The 25,681-nt window shown below is 41.7% G+C and overlaps 1 protein-coding gene across 10 annotated transcripts in view; it reads right to left on the bottom strand.

The window, feature by feature from the left end:
- Nucleotides 1–24,110, bottom strand: part of LOC128753718 (nuclear factor 1 X-type-like) — a 91,302-nt gene extending 67,192 nt beyond the window's left edge. For 2 of the 10 annotated variants that reach the window (XM_053855709.1, XM_053855712.1), the window contains exons 1-2: nucleotides 23,576–24,110; nucleotides 15,585–15,668 (exon numbers count right to left, since the gene is read on the bottom strand). In XM_053855709.1, the coding sequence (XP_053711684.1) occupies nucleotides 15,585–15,668; nucleotides 23,576–23,578 (87 nt within the window). In that variant the 5' untranslated portion in view covers nucleotides 23,579–24,110. Of the gene's footprint in view, nucleotides 1–10,877; nucleotides 11,030–15,584; nucleotides 15,669–23,575 lie in introns of those variants that run through there. The other 8 variants (XM_053855706.1, XM_053855705.1, XM_053855716.1 and 5 more) reach the window with 6 other exon arrangements.
- Nucleotides 24,111–25,681: the final 1,571 nt, after the last annotated feature.

Raw genomic sequence — 25,681 nt, forward strand, 5'->3', positions numbered from 1 at the left:
AGCAGAGAGAGTTGCCACGTCAGACGCGGCTGAGGCATCTTGGCTTTCGGGATTGAAGCACGCACGCTAGACTCCAGCGCACGCCAGCACACACACACACACACCATACATTCTGACTCTTGCATAAACACATATACACTTTGTAAGGCATCCGTTGGCAGCAGGACTCATCTCTCACAGCAAAACATCACAGCACACCTCGTAAAAACCTATTTTCTCTTATTCACTTCAACAATACCTTATAGTTGGTTCCAACATCCTATATTTTATTGACAACTAAATCAGCTTCAATAGACACCATTGATGAATCAGATAGTTAATCTAATGCATCTAACTGAAGCATCTATGATGTCATACAACCATCTTTCTGAGGACGTAGTAAGATTGCCAGGCACAACTATGAGAGAAAAGCACTGAGAGAGTAGCAAACAGCTGATTTCCATCTGTATTTCAGAGTCGACAAGCCTCTAGAAATCACTACATCTAAACAGAAACCTCAACAACCCAGCACTCCAGCTACAGGTGTCGTGTATATATATATATATATATATATATATATATATATATATATATATATATATATATATATATATATATATATATATATATATATATATATATATTCCGTAGTAAGAAAAAGAAAAGTTCTCCAAAAAACAGTTACAGCTACACATTCTATTGAGGGAGACCAGTAGATCACAAAGATATAAATAGGTGTATTAGATGTTATGTCGTATATGTTCATAACTTGGGTATTTTACTTGTGATGGTGTCTAATTTCATTCATCCAACTTAACAAAAACAAATGACTCTGGTCGGTAGATGAAAATATAAAGTTCCAGAGAAACATCAGCATTTTTTGAATAATGAGGACAAAAAGCATTTCTTCACATACCTTGTGAAACCTATGATGCTTATCTTAAGTAAGACTGTGAACTAAGGGAGGAGGAATCTGAGAGAGAAAAGGCCACGAGAAGAAGAATAGTCAGGTAATGGATTAGCATTAGGACGCAGAGAGTTTGCCAAATGAGCAGCTTTCCACCAGACAAAACCTGGCGAACAGTGAAACTGTTTTAGAAAAGCATGTGCTGTTCTCAGGGGAGCCAGTAAGGGAGTAAGTAAAGTGGCTTTTAAGCTCACTAAATCCAACATATCCCAGATAAGACTGAGGCTCTTCCTACGGGAATGAAAGAGAAGAGCCTAAGTTGGGGCGAGTTGTGGGGGGGTTGGCAGAACAGAATGAGAAAAAGTCTATAAAAGTAAGAGGAACATTTTTAGAACATGATGGAATTAAGAATAAAACAGAAGTTGGACAGTGATTTGCTCAAGGTCACAAAGCGTGCATCAGATTACATCCACGGTAGACTGACAACATCAGTACAATCATAGTGCTAAATGCTGGGTGAATCATGTGGAAAAACCTTTTCCTCTTAACAACTAAATGCCATGATACACTATTAAATGGTGAACCCAAATAAATTGCACTGACAATGTAACGGATTAAAGTGCTATTGGGCTGATGCGCTGCATGGGGCAATTTAAACTGGCCACAAAAGGCGTAGCAAAAACATATTTCAAGTAATTAATAACATACAAATATCATATCTATTTCTGGCCTCTTTACTAGCTTCCTGTATTTGGAAAAAGGTTGAAATACATGAGCACACACACACACACACACACGAGCACGGACACACACATACACACGCTTAAAGTCAACAAACAAGGGTCATTTTATTAATCATCCCTTGAAAGTTTATTTAGCAGTGGTTAAGCTTTTTTTTTCCTCACAAACCTCCCGAAATGTATTTGAAAATTCCTTCCTCAGACTCCAGAGAGAACATTCAAACAGTATTAATTCCACTTGCTGGGAAAAGGCAGTCCTTTTTCCCGGAGCAATCCATAACATCTGAATATAAAAATAAATATGAAGGACATTCTCGACCCTAAAAGAAGGGGGGAAAAAACCTGTAGGATACGCGGATTAAATTTTTGTCTACTCTGTCCTCTTTTCCCCTGAGTTTCCACTGCCCCGCAGATTGTTTCTTGTCGTCCTAATCTGTCTTTAGACATAATATCGACTCCTTTTTTCCTCTTTTTTTTTTACCCCCTCTTTTTCTCTCGCTTTCTCTCACTCCCTGCTGGACGCCCCCAGTGCCAGTTAACTCACCACAAGCCATAGGGAGGACCACAAGAATGCTTAAATCAGCATAATTAGGACTGTGTGTACTTTAAACACACACGTTTCCCCAAAGCCTGGACCCCTGCCACCCCAGCACCGCTGCGTACGCAGCCGAGGCCCGTCTCATTAAGTCAATAAACACAAACATATCAGCAGTTGGCCTCGCACACTCACACTCTGATAAAATACATGACACAGTTTGATCTTTTTGGATGTGCTGCTAAATGGGTTTAAAATGGAAACACTCGACTCTAAAGTTGCCTGTTTTGTTGAATTTTTTCCATAAGAGAGACTGTTAAAATTTAAGCATGAGCACGCTCTACAATGACGGCAGTAATCTCCGCTGAGTTTGTGGTTTTGAACCCACACACATCTGTATGTGTTTTAGATTTCAGTGGCGCATTAACAAACGCCCTCCCAGTGGATCTGTGATGGCCGACTGCACGTGGGAGTTATCTGAAGTCATTACAGGTCATAACAATCACCACTATCAATAAACAACCAGGGCCTGATATGATGATGCCTAAGTGAATTAGTGGAGACTATTTTGGTTTACTTTCGCAAACTAAAGAGTTGCTACGTTTACCTGGATGAAACTAGTCGGAATCAATTCCTGATCTGTATTAAAATGTTTAAGAAAAATGACTGATTCAGAGGGCGTTTCTGGCGTCCAAGTGCACACCCGACATCGGCGACTGCAGCGCTACCCCCATCACAGCAAATGTTCCGCCAGCAAAACCACTCGCCGCAGCGACTGAACGTTCATTTCAAAATAACATGAAACGACTGCATTAACAAAATACAGATCTGAATAACTGGAATAATGGCACTCTCTATGGTCGAAGGTGTTGCTACTATAGGTAGTGGACGGCAGTTTGTTTACAAATGGATCGAGGAAGCGGTGTGGCACAAGGGTCTCGTCTTCTGCGCGTCTGGCTACTTAAACTTGGCATTGTGGTACTGCTTAGGTCAGAGTAGTTCAATTCAGATGAAATACTTGCTGCATTAACACGCACATCTGAATTGGATATTGTTATTTTGCGTAATGACAAAAGGGAAGATTAAATCTCCATGCAGCATTCATATCGTAGAAAAGGTGTGTGAGCGCAGTAATGACATTGACAAACCCACATGGTTCCTTCATTGCTTAAAATGATAAAATGTATGTACTGAACTGAAACCAAGTGATGAACCAAGGCCAAAACTGCTTGTCGGCTGGCCAAGTTTACTATGCGGGTAGCAATAACACCTCAATACCGTTGAGCAGCTGAGCAGCAAATATACAGGAGTTATGATTTTAGATTTAGATATGATTAGAATATTTTTCAAGAAAATGATGAGCAAAAGACGGACTCCTGACCTTCTGGTTTGCATATAAAATACGACTTTAGTTTACATTCATTGGCTGGCGACTTTCCCCAGCAGTGAATAGTGTATGACAGTGTGTATGTGAGTGTGAGTGCAGAGCAACTCCAAAGCTGACACCCTTGAACTTTAAAACACAACACAGCAGTGTGGAAGTGAGGAACTGAGGCCAACAATGAAGCCATCCAATAAAAACAATGCAGTCCCTCGAACTCGGAGCTCCTGAAGAAGCTCCTATTGCAAGCACAGCCAGCTCCTGTGCAAACACAGCACTAAACTCACTGACACTGCAAGGTGAATCTCATTAAACTTCAAAATCAAGTTTGCATGCATCAAACGACGTTAAAGTCTCACATGCTGCAGTTTGCAGCCTCAGATTAAAAACGAGCTGATCCAGAATATTAATTTCCCCAAATGTTCATGTGACACTAAGAGCAAATGTGAAGCTGATATTTCGTGGCACAAACTATCCGATCAAGGAAGCTGCACAGAGAGCAACAACATATTTTGACCTCTGATCTTCCTAGTGAGTTACTGTTGATGTGGGTGTGGACTTGACAAGCTCACCACGCAGGCCACTTGCTGTCGAGTTCTCTTGTCTGTGTCACACGCACTCATAAAAACACCCTCCTCTGTTTGTGTGCACACACAGCTGTGGATCTTGCACCGGGTTCAGCGGAGGTAAAGATATGATATATTACGCAATAGGCTATAGATTTTTCCAGCGCTGGCCGGCAGCCAATGATCGCAACAGCATGGAGAAAAGGGAAGAGCGGAGTGAGTGAGAAAGGGGATCACAGAGCAGCACACACTGTTCCACAAAAACACGTCCACTGGCCGGACTCACGAGTCGTGACAGATTTGGCTAAGTGCACATAATGGTTAAGTTGCATGCTGTTTTACTGTCTGACGCGTTCTAAGCTGATTCAGAATCAGTTTCATTTTTCACACTTGTGTATGAGATTTTGCAACTTTTCCTCCTCAAGTGATACATTTTTAAGTCAACAAAATGGTCTACCTGACTGTTGATATTGGACTCAATGACAGGAATCTTTTTTTTCCTGCTGTAGACAAAGTACAAAAGTTGCTGCAAGAAAAAATAATATTTGCTGAAAACATTAAACTACCGTGGAATTATGCAGTGCCTTAACTTGTCACACATTTGCATTAGTCACGGCAGCTTTTATAACAACCTGAGCTCAGTTGAAGCAGTAACAAATGGTGTCGATACCTTTCTTTCTGTGTTTCTCTCTGTTTCTATTGACTGTTTCGGGGATTTTGTTACATATGCTGTTTTTTTAATATTTAATAGGGCGTGAAGCTGCAGAAGAAGCATTCCTCCCGTCCCAAAAGTGTATCGGCAACAAACTCATAGTTCCGGTTAGTCAAACTTAACCACTCCAGTTCTCTAGCTGTTGCTCTGCACATGGGAAAAATGGGTCTAAACCACGGATCTCACACTGTTCTGCAAAAGGCTGCAGTAGCTGCAGGTGTTAGTCCAAACCAGTCAAGAGCACACAGGCTCACCACTCGGGTTTCTGAAGACTGTGATCAGCTGAATGTCAGCCTGGTGCTGCATGTTTGGTTGGAACAAAAACCTACACCACACAGCCTTTGTGGGATTCACTTTGACTCCCTGACAGTCATTCACACTCATTTGTCTTTAATGGTACAATTCCCACAAAACATAAAAGACACAAGAAACATGCATCCGCTATCATCATTGCTCTTCCTTCTGCATCACTTATTTTTTGGAGTCACTAGGTTGTGGACAACTATAATCGGCACCATGTACGCAGCCTGTCGAAAGACAAATCATCTCCGCGACGTCAACATGCACTTACATGCTTTGAACTTGTATTGAATGGACTTTTGCGGCAACCATTTTAAGCTTTTGCAGGCAACTTCAAAGGCTTCCCTGGGCCACATTTGGCCCCCAGGCCGTGGCTTTGACACGTACGGTACTCCACATTCTGTACTCTCCCACAGTCATTTGCAGGAATTTCTTCCAGTATCTTCCTGTTGTGGTTCGCACTAACTATCAAAACATTCCGCTCTTAACAGCAATTGTAACTCATCTATTCAACCCATTATCTTTTGTCAGCTTCCTGTTTCTTAGTTAAATCTCGTCGGATCACTCAATGTTGGAACAAATCCCAGCAGTCATTGAGGAAGATGTGACTCTTAACCACTCGCATTAGTTTATGGACCCTGGGAGAACCAGTGGAGATTGAAGATGTGACCAGTGGTGCAGGTGTGTGAGTATAGCACTGGAGGTCAAGCCTGAGGCCCTGAATCCTCCATTCACCTGAAAAAGACGTCGCTTTTTTTTTTTTCCAGTTGTACTCAACGTGACTTTACCAAGACGAAATATGAAATATCTGTCAGATAAATGTCTAAAACATCAACAGACAAAAAGTCTAACGTGCACATATGACAGACATTTCATCAGAGACGGCTTCCAAAAGAAGACTTGGAAGAGTCAGCAAGAGCAAGCCAATCTGTTATACATCAGCCTGTCAAGATGTTCCACCCGACCGTTTTGGTGATTTACTTGCTGTGTATGTACTGTGCATATGTTAATGGAACTTGGTGCATTCCTTGTTGAAGCCATGTCCACATTCTCGCGCCTGGATAAAGACGGCAGACATGCTGTTCACACGCTAGTCAGAGAAAGGTTTTCACTTTGCCCTAGATCGTGCTCATAGAGCTTTTCTTTTAATTGGGCCCTTGATGCTCAACATAGGGTGTACTTCCTCTAATTAGCTATATCTATAGCGTGTGGGAGGGTGCATGAATGCATGCATGTGTAAAATCCTCTTTTGAGAAACTCTAAACTAACTAAGAGCTTTAATTTCACGCTAGGCTGCATTGTGACACTCAGTGGGGTTACCCCTGCGAAAAAAAAAAAGCCTCTGAGAAAAATAAAAAAGAAAGAAAACACAGCAATCCTGGATGGAGGGGAGGGGGGAGAAGCAGTGGGTGACAAACAACAACAACAACAACAAATGCGGCTCATCCTTCAACAATGCCGATCTCTCACCAACCGTTACATCTCTCTAAAAGGAGCTAATGAAGGAGGCCGGGGACGAAGAGGAGGAGGAGGAAGGTGAGGGGCAAGATCAGACAGCTGCAGAAAGAGAGGATCTCACGTCACTGCAATTGTTGTCTTCAAACTTGTGTGAATGAGAAGTTATAGCTACAGTGATCTGCTAATTGCGGAGGCAACGCTCCCGAACGTCCACTGCTGCAGAAATCCCAGCTGGTAATGAGCTCTTGATGAAGAAAAGATTGCTTGCATAATAGGTGTATCGAATGTTAAGGTACTTCCTCTCCTCCCCAACACTGACACAGATACTCTCGGGACTGGCACAGAAAGATTTTACCTCTCCACTTCTTCTATCAGTGTTTCACATTCGTGTGTGCTTTGTCTGATTGTGTCAGTGTGGTGAGTTAGACTGTATCGCAGACCCACACAAGTCAGCTATAGGGGCTTCCCGCGTCTCCTGGCCACAGATCAGCCTAAACCTAATCCACACTGGGAGGCAGAGGACCACGGGCATGGAGGCAATATTCACATGGATACCCACAAGTATCTCCACATGCAGACACACACAAGCCCATCCATCCAAGGGACAGCCACCTATTACCCTGTTGTGCCAACTGCTTGGGTTAAGCTTGATAAATCCATTTTCTATGGGCAGTCAGGAAGACTGCACAGATAAGAGATGAGCACAGCGCAGGATTTAACACACCTCCAAGACACGCTCGCAGACTCGCACAATATACCAGCCGTCCCTTGATATAAGGGTCTCATGTGGCCTTTAACATCAAGTATTCTTGTTATACCCTGATATATTTAACTATCACGGACTCGCTGTGCCGCCACATCTCTGCCCACCAGCCCTGACTGCGCGCCAAGCAGTGCATGGTGGACCTGGTCTTTCTCCAGAAGTGAGGATGAATAAGTAAAAGGAACACAATGTACCCCTGGGTCCTGCCTGCAACCCACCGCCTGCCTGCCTTCCTGGCGTCCTGGCACCGGCACCCGGCCATTTTTTTATCCCTTCAAAATTACAAACCTAGCGAAGTACTTTTTTCCTTCCAAGAGAAAGAAACGTGTGTGTGTGTGTGTGAGTGAAACAAAGTAAAGCAGCGCTGTCCGGGATGTTACAAGAGAATGTCGGCCCACCTCAGTTTACAGCATTGTCCAGTCAACGTGAAACCAGAACCCGAGCTGACACAAGAGAGTTACCATGACCAAAAAGCAAAAGAGACCACGACAATTTCAGCTTTCACCAAAGGGAACACAAAAAGGACTTTTCTTCCACCATTATTCATACGAGAGTCAAGATGTGACTTTTTTCTTCGTCACTTGTAGGCACAATCACAAAGAATACATAGACGGATCTGAGAGCCAAAAAGTCAGATTTGTACTGACATGTTTGACACAAGAGCAGTGATGTCATATGAGTGCTTAATCCAACAAAATGACTTCAATTCTGACCAAGAAACCCTCAGGCACAACCTTCTAGTTACTATTATTGTGATATGATACAACAACAAAATGATCTTAAAAAATGCACAACTGAAAGGCTGCTAAACTGCACAAAAATAATCAGACTATCATAGTAATTAATGAATATTGTTAAATATTACAATACTTGGAATCCATTAATTTAAAAAAAACAACACAATTGTACTGTGTACCTGCAGAAATCATGAGTATGAATCCAAAATATTTATGGTTTTAGTCACGGAGGCGCCTTTACTTTGTGATTTGGAGGAGCACGATACCTTTCGCTATCTTCTTTAACTATTCGTGTGTCGCTGTAACACGAGCTATATTTATAATACACTTATGAAAGAGGTTTATTTGCACACAAAAGTTGACAAGGAGTATTTTCTCTATCTTTTCCGCTCGAGTTAAAATCTCCTTCACGTCGCTGTTGCAGGGAAAAAAAGGCTTTAAAAGTTGGCAGCGTTCATGAGACGTTTTTAGGGATAAGCAGGACTTAACTAACTCGAGTGTGAAATTATTGATGAAGTTCAATTTAAAGACGCATTAAAACTTCATGCTAATGCGCAACGTTTTTTTTTTTTTTTAAATACGCACCTCGTGTTTTATTGGCACCGCTTTGCTGCAGATGTGTTCACCTGGCAGGTTCCTTCGATCCAGAAAAGCTTTTATCACCATTAATTATACAATGACTTTGTTTACTGTTTTTTTCCTCCGAGATGTGATTTATTGAGAAATACACTACCACGCGTGTCTCTCTCTGTGTGTGTGTGTCTGGGCGCGCACTAGAAGCCACAACGATCGACCACAACTCTATATAATAAAGAGAGTCGCACAGCCTGAACGGATCAATGTGTGTGGAAGTGAGAGTGAATCGGCTGCCAATTCATTTTAATTAACGGAAAGTAAGACGAAACTCGACGCGGATCCTTTATGGAGAATCGACTGGGCTTATTTTTGCGCAACGCAGTCGAACAGAGCGCGTCTCCAGTTCTCTCTTTTCTGGCAGAACAGGGTCGAGAGGAAAATAGATTGTGCATATTTAACTCTTGTAATGAATTCTAAAAGCGGGCAATTACAGCAATATAAAAACGTGTGATGAAACATGTTTGTACGTCTTGTTAGTGACAAGAACACACACACACACTGCGGCCTGAAATAACACTGAGAGAGAATCCACATGTTTTCCACGGAGGTCGACCAGCGGCACACGGTTCTGGTTATGGAGTGTGATCCAACTGCTATTCCACAGAAACTGGAAATATGTCTGCTGGAATCCTAGTGTAAATTTGTTTTTTTTATATTCCAGGAAAAGATAGGGGGCTTCAGGCCTTGACCTGAGAGTTTAACTGGAACTTTGGCAGTGCAGAATTATTTTATATTAAGCACCACAGAAGGTTAATGTATGAAGTCCGTTTTATTTAAAGCAATTGCCGAACGATGTGTCTAATATATTAAAATGAGTAAACGCTAAAGGCTGCTCCACAGACAAAGGATGAGCCCTTACGTTTAACTCTGAGCGACCTTTTCTTGTTAACTGTATCTTAATTCGGAAGACAATGAAGCGATATCTCATCAGTCATTTAGACTGCACAGTTGGGCACCATTTTTATATAAATTCCCATTTTAAACTGAAAGAATACACTCAAAGGTCACATACATGACCTTTGCTGTTGCAAGCTTTTCCTCACTGTTTTCTAAATATATAATCAGATATACACCTTTAACTAGTCATGTGCTGTGCATTAAAACAATGTTGATCATTATTTAGGAATAAGAAAACGACAAACGTAGCAAGTTAATTCAATAGATACAGTGTTCTAAAAAGACAAAATACCACTAGAATGATAGCGACTAAAAGTTTCATTATTAATCACTGCCTCAGTGTACTTCAATAATCACTCGCAAATATAATTTCTTAATTGTTGTTAGCAGATTCCGTCGGTGCAATTACCGACAATTACCACCAATCACTGCCGCAACCTGAACGCGCAACCCAGTTTAGCAATAGCAGTATAATAGTTTGGCACAAAAATGATTATACATTTGTATAATAGGTGTTAAGATACAGTGGTATTTACTGAAAATGTACTCGCGTTTATTCCACTTTACACTGGTGCACCTTGACCGGCCTCTGCGAGCAGGTCACTTAGTTAAGCGTTTTTATTTGTGCGGCAGTAAACATTTCATTAATCTTAATAATAATGATAACATCGATGTTGCATGATAACTTTATCGGCTTTAATTTTGTGGAACATTGGCTATATTGTTTTAATGTATGGCGATAAAAGGAGAAGTTTGACCCCACACACGCCCACTTTCTACCGATACTAGTGTGAACAGACTTGTCCTCATATTTGCTAAACCAAAGTCATTTTAAGTCATGAAAAAAAAAGGAAACGTGGTTGAGTGACAGGCGGGGTGATCCACGGAACCCACGGCGCTAAACGCTCGGTCCACCAGAACCACCGCGCAGTCAAGCCACTCAAAAGCGCGGACGATAGCACGAGCGTCATTACACTGTTATTAACTCTTTATGCCGCGTGTTTAATACAAAAATAAAGTTGCGCCATTTCCCCCCACGCTCGAGGGAATCCGCTGGACCCGTGCCATGTGAGTAAAAGAAGAGGAAGAAAGAGCGGGAGAAAGATAAAGTCAAGGCAGAGTGGGGAAGAGCAGAGCCGGGAAGTACCCCGGTCCTCAAACGCAACAAATGACCGGCAAAAGCATCGACAACGTCCGACAGAGAGTCAAGAACCGCGACCCGCAACGGAACACCAGCAACACGCGAGTCTCAAAGTCGGATCATACCTGTGTCAGGCAGTACGGGGAGTACATGGCGGAGTCTACTGTTCAAATTTGGAGTTGGTTGTAAAGTTGGATGGAGGTTCGCTGTGGCGCCGCATTGCAAAGCCGCTGTGGCTCGGTCCACACTGTAACCCCGCCTCACTCACAGATCCAGCGCAACTTTACTGCAAAGTTTCCTCGCTCCCTCCCTCACTCTTTCTCCCCCTCCTCCCCTCCTCCGTCCCCCCCTCCCTCCCTCCCGCTCCTACTCGGATATGACAAAAACTGTCAAAGGGACGGATACGAATCGTTTTAATCAAGTTTATGAGCTGGTTCGGTCCAAACGTGTACCGCAGAACAGCACAGCGCGCGCCCCGGCCCTGCTGAACGCTAAATCACCACATTAACGACCGTCGTACTTTTGGAAGAATATGTCATATAAGTTATATAAGTTGCTTCTAAGGATGACAAAAGACATGTCATACTTGAAAACATGCGTCACAATGATGCCGTATCGTGCCGCACCAGTGAATTGGTAAAAAAAACAAATTCTTATGAGGTACGTCAGACGACAAGTCGGTTTATTATCATTTCACAGACGCATTAGTTTGATGATCGGAAATGATATCAATACTGAGGGGGAGTCAAATACAAGAAAAATCTGGAAAAAAAAAATCTAAAATGGAAAAAAAGTTGTGCCTGGAAGGGGAGAAGGTAGAATGATTTCATAGTCATATAAAGTAGACTGGTGTGCTGTGTGCTAAATTATTATTTTTTTATTTTTTATTTTTTGCAAAGCACTATAAATGCTCATGAACAAATTTATGCTGAGCTTATTAAACACAGCGTACCGAACACTATTGGCTCAACCAGGCCTGTCGCTTCCTGCTGGTGCGCAACTCATAACCAACAATATATCATATTTAAATCCGAACAAAAATGCTTCAGCTAAGGACCTCATTTTAATAATCCAAACTAATCCTAACATATACATCAGTCCTGAATTTCCTGGCTGAGTGACTGTAATTTATTCCCCATTCTAATTATGTCCAAGTCATATTCCAGTGTAGTGTAAACGCACCAAGAGACAGATGATACCTGAAATTGGACAAAGAAGTCTAAGCCAGTTTCATTTAGCCTCCATTGTATGGAAGCGATACTCTGTTTCTAATCAGGCCAGGCTTTATCCTCGCTCGCTCCTGCTCCTCGGCCTAATCAAACTTATATATGCAGGCAAAGTGCCGGCAATTACACATAAGCCCCTGCTGCATGCGTGCGTGTGAATACGATTCTATATGAGCGACTGGTGCTCTGTTTTTATTCAAGCAAAATGTGTGTGTGTGTGTGTGTCTGTGCACTAGGGTGCGGTTTTTGGGGTTGAAGTCACCCTGCTGCTTGGATGCCAAGTTTTTTCAGGGGGATATGAAGCAGCCCAGCTTTATGAGACCTCAGCCTGTGTAGGATATTCGCCACAGACACACGTTCACGTAATGTGCAGCACATGCATATCCAAACACAAATGGCTTCGAGGTACTCAGGCTCCACAACAACTGAAATACGGGCTAGAATGTGAGGGATATCAAGTGGAGGAGTTTGTTAAGTCACTCTCCCTTTTTCCAAACCACACCCCACAAGCCCACAAAGCCCCCAAAAGCTTAATATGTTCCCTTACTTTCACTCTTACGAGCTTGTTTTTATGAAGCGGTTTGTCATGGCAACTGTTTTCCCTTCAGGAGTATTCGAGTCCTGACAGCACCTGAAGTATTTGTAGTGTAGTAAAGGCAGCAGGTGATTTGATGACTAGAAATAGAAATAGTGGCAGTAGCATATAAGCTGGTTTTAGTAGAACAAAAAGAAGATAAGGAAGGGATGAAGCAACTCTAAAGTGATACTACGGTGAAGTAGTAAGAGGGGATTTATCAGCACATATAGAGGAATAACAGAGGTAAAGTAGTGGTAGAAATGTTGATTAGACTAATGGAGGTAGTAGTAAAAGAAATCACAGCATCAATAGTGGCGGTGGGAAGTATAGCAGTATTGTAGCAAGTAGTAGATGGTTGTCAGAGAGGTGCTAGTACAAGAAGTCATAAAAGCAGTAGTACTAACACTAGAACTAGACTGGTTAGATTAAAGTTAGTAGTACAATAGCAGTAGGAGAAACTGTGCAGCAGTACATACGCTTGTCAGAGTAGTAAAAGAAGTAGTAGTAGAAAAGAAAGTAGTCACAAGAAGTAATGGTTTCACCCCATGTGATGGTCAGAGTGGTACAGTAATAGAAGCAGAAGTACAAGAGGTTGCTGTAATAGTAATGGTGTCTAACATATGGTGGTGAAGAGTATCAGTAGATGTAGTAGTACTGGAAGAAGTAGTGTCAGAAGGGTTTGTAGTCAATGTGAAGGCAAGAGCAATTGTAGATGTACTAGTACAGATGGCGTTAGCAGCAGTAGAAATAAGTATTGGCCGTTGGAAAACCTCCATTGTAGCATTAAGATGGAAGACAGAACTTGGGTGTTAGAGTAGAACTACAAACTGTAGTAGCAGTGGTAATAATATCAGGAGGAAATGACGCATTATAGTGAGTAGGGGCAGTAGCAGAAAAACATGTGGTCACAGTGGTGGATAAAATAATGTGTGCACATTTGAGCATAGTTGGAGCCACAACAGTAAATGCAGCGGCTGTCACTATAGTAGTGGAGAGTCCTTCTTCGACACTGTGGCCTGAGTTGTCACCCTGACGGGTCAGCACTTCCTCCAGGGTAGCATTATGACTGCAGGTGCAGTCTACTGACAGTAGCTCTAGCAAACACACCATGGCAACAAGGGAATCAGGCTCTGGTTTACTAACTATAGTCATTTTTGCCAGACTGCCCACCACTAATGAACGCTTATTTAGTACTCAGTGACTTCTAACTGATGGATTAAAGTTAGTGTCCCCTGCTGGTTTAATACATGTATGTCTCGAACAACATGTTACAAAAGCGTCTTACTGTACTTAGATGCTAATCCCCCTCACTGCCAAGAAGATGCTACTATTAGATTTTCTTTTTCAAATTTAATACTTTATATATGACATTAATTTTTACATCACATATTTGAAATATTTTGAATTATTATAGTAAACTATGTATCACATAGTAATGATTGTGTACTATTTTAGTCATTGAAACCATTTTTCATTTACAAATATTTGAAAATATTTGAATTTCTGTCATTTAAATATTTAGGAAAAGTCTTTTTAAAGTATTATTTCATCTTCAAGTTTCAGTTCATGAGGTCGGATCGGAAAAAAGTCATAGGTTCTGTCAACACAGTGGCTTCAACCTAAAACACATGCAAATTGTCAGAGACAATTGCAACAGTGCAAGCACACGTAGCCAACTTTATTAACCTTAACAAACATCAATTTTGGACTTTAAGGGATTTTTATTCAGCACTTCTGAATCAGGATAAACTACACTAATGTAAATATTTTTAAGATCTCAATGAATTTACCAGCGACAGTCACATAAAATACGACAGATTACAGACAAAGATGTGAAAACTTTCCTCATGGCTGCATGATATTTGAAAGTTGCACAATAAACTGCAGTAGTCACACAGGGCAGGATGCAGCATCAGGTTTGTTTTTTTTAATTTGAGGGGGAAAAATGGTGAGACAGGTGCTGTCTGAATTACTGTACCGGGTCATTAGTGTGGGAGCACGTAGGAAGAACTCATGGTCTATTACAGTCAGAGGAGACTGACTGAATGGAGAGCGAGCACATCATCCAAGAGAACATCCCAGATCAGAATATCTGAACGTGTGTATCAATGTGTCACGCCTGCTGAGTTTTATGCCTTCACTGTGTGCGCAGGCTGAACAGCCCCCAACTGGTTTGGATTTACTGACTTTCTACTGTGTTTGTATTCAGCCGAAGAAGAATGTATAGGTTTATTTTCCTAGTCTGATGTCATCGTTCCTTAACAGCAACGCTAGATTACAACACACAAGGCAGAAGGAAGCGATTTCCAGACGGTCTGGGCAGTCTTCTGCAAACGCACAGTGACAGTAACGTGTTGTTTTTGCGCTGATAATAACCATACACACATTGTTATACATAAACCATGTCTTCACTTTTGTTTTACATTTTGTTTGGCTGAAACTCGAAACAGGCCTTGACATTAATGGGGAAAATGTGCGGACGTCTACGACGGAGGCCAGCTCCTCTCAAGAGTAAATAAATGTTAGTGCGGTCAATGCGCTGAAACTAATGAAACAAGTGAATTACATTCCATCATGTTGATACCTCAATGTTGATGACAAGTCGGGATTGTAATCTAGTAGTGTCTCGGTGCCATTTTGAGAACAAATAAGTTCATTATTTCCTGTTTTAAAAAATAAATAAATAAATACAAATTCAACCGAAGAACGAGTTTCAGCTGTGTAAAAGCCACAAAAGAGCACAGCCGGGTGACTAATTTGCCCTCATAAATAGTTTCCCCTTTGTGCAAATGAGTCAAGACCCAAGATTTTAATATAGATGTGTGATAAAAAGGACAACATTAAAATTATTCCGTCCTTCTGAATTTCCTCCGAAATTTGGGTGTTTAAGATGCTGGAGCCCAAATCAGATATGATCTAATGTGCTGAATAAAAGGATATATTTACAATGTAATTAGATTAGCATGGCGCTGTTGGGCTACGTGTGACTGTTTTTTTTCTGAGTGTCAAATGTGAGTTGTTGTATATACCCTGTAGGTGTCGGACACAAGGAAGCATTCGGGCATCCCTGGGCCTCTTGCTGGGTCGTCGTTAACCAGGTAGGTGTCAGTAGCCTAAAACGAGAAAAAGAAGAAGAACGTGAGTTTCTTTCTGTTCATGACTCTTTACATTTAGTAACTTATTTAAGATAATCTGGTGACATAGTACACACATATTCCATGTCACGTCAAAACGACAGCCGTATAATCTTACCCAGCAGAGCTACGGTCCAAACAAATAGCATCTTGCACTTTGCATCCCAAGCCAAACTGTCTGCAAGTACAAGTGTGTACACATGCATGCGTGCATTCAGGGAACTTCATTTGTATTCTGAGTCAAGCGGGCAGGGTTCTGGCAAAGCCCAGAGCTGTGAAATGGGCTCTTCTTGCAGTTCTGCCATTGATTGGATCAACCTATCCCGCTCGACTTAGCCAAAGGGAGTCCAAATCCCACAGCCGCTGTGCCGTTCTGTGAAATCCTATTTCATTTCACAACTTTACCGGATAAAGAAGCATGCACACACTCTTGCATTGTGCCAGCTCCAAACCCCACGCCACATTTATTTCGTCAAAATGGAGAGAGGAGAGAGAAAGCCATGTATCGGACGAGGCGATGTTAAGCATTCTCAAATATATAGTTATGGCCTCCTGAAAATGGCATCACCTGCATGTACTTTCATTTCCATGTGTGAGTGCTCCCTGCTGTATACAGCAGCATGCGCACACGTGCATGCCACTGACGGAGACACACAGACACAAACCCCATAATAAGAGCCAGACGTTGGCAGACCACACAGCCCTGAGTTGTGGTGAAAACAAAGGCTATTCATATCCTTCGCAATGAGAGGTCTGTACAACTCCCCCATCTCCCCCCCTCAACGTTTTATGACAGATTATCTGCTCTCGCAAACATTCCATTTTTCTGCAATTCGGCAACTTCTAATCAACTTTATTAGAATACAAACACGTTTTATTTCTTTTTAAAGAGGAGGCCTCAGAAGAGGGGCATGATTGTCCATTGTGGAGTCTGCGAGGATGAACCCGGTGAGTGAGCGGGCTCAGCCTGCTGATAAGACACAAAAAGGCAGCAGTGCAAATCATAGTGTGCCAGACTCGATGTGTCTGACAACAAGACAGAATGATGGCCTGGATCCACCACACCTGCGAGGAGGCTGTGGACGAGCAGCAGCCAGACAACACAGCATCAGGTGTGCTGCAGCGTCTGTCATTGGCCACCGTAGTCAGTAACAAGGTCAGCTGCTCCAGGAAACCTCTTCTCATTGGTTTGGGTAATTCCAAAAAGCTACAGATGAAAAACAAGCTGTTTTTATTGGCTACCGACATCTCGTGCGGCTGGTCAGTAAATGACTGGCTCTGGGACAACCCGTCCGAAAGGAAGTGGAGGGTTTTTTTTTTTTTTTTAAAAGACCCTTGCTCTGTTTGTAACATTACAAAAACAAACAATTTTTGTAAAAGCGCGCAGGGGAGAGAAAGATGAATTTTAAGTGATTGATGCGAGAGCTTGTGTTCATTCCTCAGCAGAGTCACGGCCCATAACCAGGATACTTCAAAAATATTAATTTGAGACTATATTTATTGACTTTCAGTAAGGCAATATTTGTGATTAAAAACTCAAATCTCACATTTCAAGGGGGCCATTCCTGCTCATTGAAGCGGATTTAAAATGATCTTGCACCTACTAGTTTTTTTCTTAAATACTATCAAATTAGGTGCACGAGATAATACTGTAGCAGTACTAAGCATCAGTGGCAGCCAGTCTGCAGGCAGAGGCTTTGAGTGATCAGCACTGAGAGGTCAGAGGTCCAGTTCACCGGAAAAAAACTCAAGTTTGTTTCAAACATGTTTGACACAAATCGAATAAATGTGAAAGACTGAACTTCAATTCACATGCTGGTTCAAAACCTGTGCTGAAGCCTGGCCAGCTCTGTTCTTATCTGAACATCTTGTCTGTGTCTTGGCTGCTTTGACATACTGAGATGAGATGAATCGCAGACTTCACGCTTTGAAAATGAGGATTTAGTACAAAGCCAATCTTTCATTTCAGTGGTTGATAGTTGCTCATTAAGTACTAATGTCATTATTACGAGGCTTGTGTATTAGAAATTAAAGTTCCAATGTGGCATGGAGCAATCTAGAAAGCTGTGTGGGCAAAGCAATCTCAGGGTTATTGCTGACTCTTTGTAATGCAAATACAAAATTTAGAAATTCCATTGAATGGCAATAACTTTAAGGGTGACACATCAAACGTACAACAACAGTCAGATAAGGTGGAGAATTTCTAAACAGTTGTAAGATAACGTTGCACATTAAAAGCAGGAATTATGATCCAGCTCAGACTGGAAACCCAAAGGTCAACTTTCTCATTTTATATATTCAAACAATCTGTAACTCCAGAGTCAGAGGTTTGACCACGACTACAAAATTCATACTAATCCAATTATTAATCCAATAACTCTGGGCCCAATGCTCAAATAATCAAAAGCTATAAGCATTTTACTCATAAGTTATGCTAGCGTTTTACAAAAGTGATTTACCGCAGCGTTTATTATTCATTTTGATGCGCTCTCAGAATGATACAATTTATGTTTCTAATCCCACATTAATGATTGTTACAATACATCTAAAAGAACAAGTTATGTATTTACGTTTATTGCCATTCACAGGGCAGACAGTTAACTAACTAGAACAAAACCCGAAGCAGCGTGAGTCCAGTATCCTATTTCATTTTAAAATGAGTTCAAAAGCATCGTTCTCTACCACAGCAATTTGTTTTACGACTCTATGATAGCTTTATAGCATCACTGTCATGGCCCAGACGACAAAAAAACACCAACTTTCTGACATATCAGCAACATTTATTTCAGGCATTGCCACTGACTCACACTCTTCCCTTGGTCAGACATCTCCGATTCATTAACCCCCGCAAGGCTACATTTATACAGTGTAAGTACGTTAATGGTCAAGGCGCTTCATGTGCGCTGCACGCTTCAACAATTGTTTCAAAAATCCATCACTGAAAGTGACAACATCCTTTGAGTACCTCTGCTTTATTTCCTCTCATGTGCCATCCAACAATCCAGTTTCCCCAGACGGGATCAGCGTTAGAATCAGGACCGAGTCACCCAATGTAAACATTTGCGAGTGTTTCAACTCAGTTCGCTCACGTTACATTAACCAGCCAAAACTGGATATTTTAATTGCCCCTTTAATTTCATCATCCGCAGAAACAGGTGTTGACGAAAATCAATCCGATTGTGCAACACGACTTACACGAAGCTAATGAATAGGCTAAGCTCTGTACCTGCCACTGGGGAGGCCGGAACATTCTGCCTCTCTTTGTAGTAAACCCCAGAAAAACTCCAGACCCCCAAACACCATTCTCCCGCAGAAGCGTATGAATTATATATTGTACTATATATATGGAGCATATGCCCGGCCCATATGGCCACCCTGGAGCGAAGAAATTCTCAAAGCCCTCCTTAATTAACATTTTAGAGGGAAGATTTGGAGGCGGGAGATTGAGTCAGTGACCTATTTGGAGTCCATCATCGCCCAATGCAAATGTGCTAATTGGGACAGATTTTCCGGCTCCACAATAGTACAGGAGAAATGCTGGAGGATTCTCTCTGCTGTCTGTTTTGACAAAAGAAGACTTTCTCCCTCACTGTGTCACCATCTTTTCTTGGCTCCCTAAATATCTGTCTGCTGGTGTGTACGTGTGTTTTGATGACCATATGGCCAAATTCTTTAGAGGTGAGATCCCTGAAAACCTGCTCACACACACACACTCATGTTCTCATGTACTCACACACACCTCCACGGAGCTTTGTGTATTAAAGTCCCTGATGGTGGAATTTGTTATCAGATGGCTCCATTTTAAAGCACATGGCAACGAATCAATGATCTGGCCGCTTCTTCTCTGCCTCTGCATCTTATATTAGCCACACAAAAACACACATGTCGGCAACAGCAAACACAAACAGAGCGATGCTATCCTGGATAAACCAATCGAAATCAGTCATATATCATAAAATGCACGCGTCGAATAAAAATGGTCAAAAGGAGATTTTTACGATTCCGAGCCTGAAAGAATAATACTTCTAAGTATTAAGGCATGGACTAAAAATGGGGGGATGGGAAAGAGATGAGAGTCCAGCCAACCTGAGAGATGGCAACCACTTCAAAGAGAGCGGGCGTCACTGGCGATCTGTTCCACGGTGTGTGAGGGGTGTATGAAAGGCAGAAATGGCCGCCGTGTGAGCGACTGCCAAAGACACCTCAGGGGGAAACGTTTGGAAAAATATGATTTTTTTTTTTCCTTCACACAGTGATCTCAAGGGGGTGATGAGAAAACGAGGAGAATAAGAAAGAAGACGAGGAACCGAAGGGATTGCGCTAAAACGAAGCCGCGATGGATGGCTGAGCAGAGAGGGGATAATTATTTCACTTCACTTGAGGGTCCTGAAGGTTCCATCGGGTCGGAAGTGAAGCCAAGACGCACAGTCAAAGACGCTGCTTGGCTTTATGAGGACGAAAGAGTGAAACCATTTGGGTCTGTGACACATGAACATGTGATTAATTGTTGCAGGGAAATCAATGGTGCCGATAATTCAAACAGAAAAGGCGTGGTGAATGTCAGAAGAGAACTATTTCAACAGTCAACACCTGTCTGTCCACCAGGCTGTTGAGTTTAAACTGGTTTGAACAGAGCTCACACTGAGACACACCCTACTCTCTACCTAGACGGGCAACATTCGGCAGGGAACTTCTGATCATCTTTGATAAACCGCAGCTCCTGGACTGTGGCCTTCAGATAAACCTGTGCCAATTGTGACACTGGACTTTGCCGCTGCGTTGCCACACCGCTCACACCAACACCCATTTCCCCTCCTTACTCCAGCCGCACTCAGTTAAGGCATTGCTACAGTGCCTAAGTGCTTCTAACAATGAGGTTTTGGCTGGTACAATCAGCCCTTTGTGTCACACAAGGACTGATCCGCAGACAGAGTTTCTTGTGGTTATGGCTCTTATACAGCAGACTGTAACCACAAAGACCGAGCACGACGCAAACACGTACACGCCAGGACTGACCTCATAAGGTAGTGGAGCTCATTTGAAATCTCTCAACTGGACCAGTTGAGCGACCATAAGGCTGCAAGGTTAATATTGGCCCCTTGGCTCATCCCCATCGCTCATGGCCAACAGACAATCCAGCGCTCCACAGTTGGCATACTTTCTTAAGAAAACGAGTGCCGTGAAAAGTGTAGAAATTTAGAGCACAACTGAAACGAAACGAGGATAATAATAGCCGTGATGATAATTGGTTTTTGTCTTGTGACAGATTTATATTTAATAGATCAAAAGATACAATAGAAGTTTGACAGATCGGCGGCACCAGTCGGTCCGGATTCAATTACAGCTCATTAACTGACAAGTGAATAAACTTGTCACTTCCTGCTGCATAAAAGAACTGAAATGTATTGCAAACTGCACCAATGCATTCGTGCCTGTCTTATCCAAAACCATTTTTTGACTTACTAAACTTAAGGACTTGGAGCAGGATTCCATTCCTATGTTATGTTGCGAGTTGGATTTCATCCCGGGTCTGACGACACCACTCACTCTTGAGATTAGCGAGCAACATAGCTAGCGTTTAGAAAAACAGAGTCGGAGACTATGCTGAAATGCAGCAATGAAACCAACCCGTCTTCATTGGTGCGTATTCCTCCATCGCACGCAGGAAGTAGTTTGCGCGCTAGACTGAATTAAGATGAAAACGCTCGGAAATCAGAACGATGGATGTCAGACTGTATTGCTCATGCAGTGTATGTGTGACCAACCCGAGGCCTGTGGGCAGAATTGAGTCACCAATAATTTATAAACAACCTGCAACATCATTTGTTTTTGATGACTTACATGCCACTAAAAAGCAGTCGACCACTCACACAAGCACCATCATGCACTGCAACAGTCGACGCAACAGCCAAAGGTTGACATCAAATTCACATTATGTCACAAAGCGTTGCCACTTGTTGCATATAATTACAGTGTTGACAACAATGTGGAAGAACTCTGGTGATAAACCTATTACATGTGTGAGCTGCGACAGTGTGTTAAATTATGACCATTTTGCTCGCCGCTAACATTATGCTATAAAAGAAGATGCCCTTGAAGCAGGAGTTTGATTAAGTGTGAAAGATGGTGTGAACCACATTGTTTTATAGCAGTTGTGTGCAGTACAACAACGGAAAGGATTTTCTCCCATTGATCGAGGGGTTGTCATTTTACAATACGATTTTAAAATCTTTTCAAAGTAAAAAAGACATTCAGTCAATGCATTTATCCAAGGTGACACATTTTGATGTTGTCCTATTAACAATAACAATCCATTTGTGCGACAATTATGTGGAAACGTGGCGCAGAATTGTGGCATGCTCTGGTGCTCAGAAGGCTATTTGAGGACAGATGGAAATCTGCAAAAAGAATCATCTCAACTTTGGCCATAAAACAACAGAGTGGACTCGCTTGTTCCATTCAAGAGGCAAAGGGTGCCATAAGCATCAAAACCAGATCCTTTGAATGAAAATGTGTTATTATAGAACTTTTCTTTTTGACAGCGACATCTCTCTGGCCTTTTCAAGTTGCACTGTGAGAAGCTCATTGACAAAACAAGCTGCCAGCTCTGTCAGAGGAGACAAGCTGGAGGAGGAGCAGCAGCCACACAGACTTACGGATGTTTGCAGAACATTACCACAGTGATAATTAAAATAACCCCCCCCTCCACTCCTCACTATATACACCGGCCTTTTAGATCGGCAGCATCCAGCAGTGGTGTGTTTTATTCTGTTTGATCTGAACAGTGCAGGACCGTCTACAATGTCAACACAAGCGCTTCAGCACTCACATGTCCGCTGTATCATTAGAAACTTCCGTCATATAATATTCATATTCTTGTGATGGATAATAAATGATGGGAAATGTTAATCTACAAACAATTGCTGGGACTTTTGGGTCAATATTCACAAGCCAATTGTAGACCTTCTCAAAGGTCCTCAAACAAAGGCAGGACTAGAAGTTACTTACACTTCTATTTTCATGGTTTTTAAATTCCCAACACAACAGTAATCTTTATTTTCACTGACTTAATGGTCTTCAAACACCAAAGAGATTGTAAGTCAATATATAATACTGACAGGAAAGGTTGATTTTATTGTAAGTCATTTATAAACTGCAGTTTTATGTCCTGGTTTACTACCACAACATGCATCCACCTCAGTGTGAATGTGATACATGGTGCCAGTTATTTCAGAATATTACAGAATAATAATAATAATAAAAAAAAAAACAATAGACGGTGAAATGAATGAAAATGATGATTAAAAATACATTGAACATTTTTTGTTTTAATATATAAACAATTAAATGGTCTTCTGTGTGCATTGGATGAAATTAGAGTAAGAAAAAAGAACACCAACTCTGTCAGTGAACAGCAGCTTTCGTTGTAGGGACATTTTGGATAATAATAATAATAATAATAATAATAATAATAATAATAATAATAATAATAATAATAATAATAATAATAATATAATAATGATAATAATAAGTAAAGTGACAATATATAAAACGATGAAAAGTACCAGTTGACTTTAAATTGAATGAATGCTGTTTGTATTCACGTCGTCTCTCCTTTTATTTAATAAGGTTGGTTAATTACTCGACAACTCACTTCATTATATAATAATTACGGTCGGTCAGTGAGCAAACACACACACATACACGCACACACACTGACACACTCGCATGCACAGGTGTACAGGCCTGCTTTCAAACCAAATAATTAAAACAACAACAACAACAACTTGAAAACAAAAGCGACAATGTTTTGTGGGAACGGATAGAGTTGGGTTTGTTCTATACGGTCCAGTCTAAACAGAACCATTGACTCACACAGCACGTACCATTATAGCGAAGGGAGATCTGCCAAACCGCTCAATGCCCCATTTTCCTTTAAAGTTCAGCTTCCAAAAAACGGTGAGAGAGAGAGTCGAGAGCTGGAGGAGGCAGACTTGGTCGCTTCGCTGTTGCCGGAAGCGAAAAAGGGGATCGAGTCAGTCCAACATAGAAAATCAGACTCTTTCAGAACCGGGTCCAGTCAGAAGGAGCGCGCAGGGAGCACAGGACAGAACTTCACTGGGTGCCGACCTCGTCCATGTCCAGCGGGCTGCGTCCAAACTTGACGAGGAGACGCTCCTGAAACCACGCCGCCTGCGCGCTAACGGGACGGGAGGATTTGCGCAAAGTAAGTTCGGTATGATTCCGTTTGTGGCTTTAAAGTCTGACAGCTCGCGTCTCCAAAAGCGGCTGGATCCGGCGAGTCGGATCCGTTTTAGCCTCGTATCTCTCTCCCTCTCTCTCTCCCTCCCTCTAGCTCTATCTCTGCTCGTCGGTCGCGCACACACAAACACCTTCACACTCGCAGCGTCTGACAAAATGCACACACACACTCGGGGCACCCCTGTCCCTCACCGCCTCCTCCCCAAAGCTGACGAGATGAAAGAGCCGCTTCTTTGCTGACGCGTCGTCCGCGCGTCAAAACGCTCAGCCGTCACAAGTCGCTCACCCCGCCGCGTTTACGCACGACATCTCCAGTCGGAGGACCGAGAGCTGGTTCGGATTCTGGAGGGAGGGGGATTATTGTTGAATTATCGGGTGAATAATTAATAATGGAGCAGCTGCGGCTCCAGGGGCTTGAGAAAACCGGGGACTGGATTAGCCCAAACGGCTCCTGTCTGCCGCCTTTCACGCACCATCCGCGGTCAGCGCGACAGACCTGTCTGCATCTGTTCACTCGGTTCAACGCGACCAGACTACGAGGTTGCTGACAGAATAATTTCGCCTGGAAATGCGGTCACATTTTCATCTGTTGCATTCACACGAGTCGTAAATTCGACACTATTTTTTCCAGTAAACAAATAACTGGCATTCTAAAATGAATGCAGTATGGTCGAGGATATTGTACTCTCTTAAGGGATTGTAAGAACAACGAGCTTACTCCCCGTTAAAAAAAATAAATAAAAAAAACTCGTCTTCCACTGTTACACCTAAATAATGCGAATAGTATTAAATAACAAGGAACAATAATTTCCCAACAATAAATGAAGAATGGATTATAATACATATATTACGGACAATCTGCAATGAATTTACTAAAGAGTTTGCAGTCACCAACCTTTGTACATCCACCTTTGTGTAGGTGGAGTACCCGAAGAAGCCATATTAACTTAATTCTACCGCCTGTCGGGAGATACATAAAACTACGTTTTAAAGTGGGGAAAACAGTTTTGGGCAAGGTTACCTTCATTTAACCCCGCAAAAGATAAAAACACTCGTTTCCCACGTAATGAAAAATAAGTCCATATCTATATTCATAGTGCGTGTTTGAGTTTGTGTGCGTGTGTAGCGAGATGACAACGTTTCAACTTACAAAAAAAAAAAAAAAAAACCCTAACCATTGGCCACAAGTTTGAAGTCTGAAACTTTCCGGCGATGACGTCACTAACGAGCGTAATCATTATTGTTTCCCAATGAGGGTATTGTGTAATTGAAAGACTTTACTTGCCATGTCGACTTACACATTTAAAGGATTATATTTCTATATTGGCCATATAAACCACCAATTTAAGTGGAATACAAATAAAATGGACAAATAAAATATATAAGAGAGTAAAATGTATATAAATAGTAGTAATTCATCACATAAAAAGGGTGTCACAATTTTTTTTTAAATGTTTGTTTTAATATGGTGATTTACCACTTTCAGATATCAAAATATCACATTTTTGTTGACTGCACTCATACAAAATTTATATATATATATATATATAAATATATATATATATATATATATATATATATATACACACACACACTACATTACCTTCAACAAGTGCAGCACTGACGTCACAATATAACATTCCATATTATTCCATTTAACCAAATGTAATCCCATTTTCTTTTAATTGATTAAATGTTACTTTTCGTCTCAAAATTTACCTCGATTTGCG

Source organism: Synchiropus splendidus, chromosome 2, assembly GCF_027744825.2.
Source record: "Synchiropus splendidus isolate RoL2022-P1 chromosome 2, RoL_Sspl_1.0, whole genome shotgun sequence".
NCBI classification, from domain to species: domain Eukaryota; kingdom Metazoa; phylum Chordata; class Actinopteri; order Syngnathiformes; family Callionymidae; genus Synchiropus; species Synchiropus splendidus.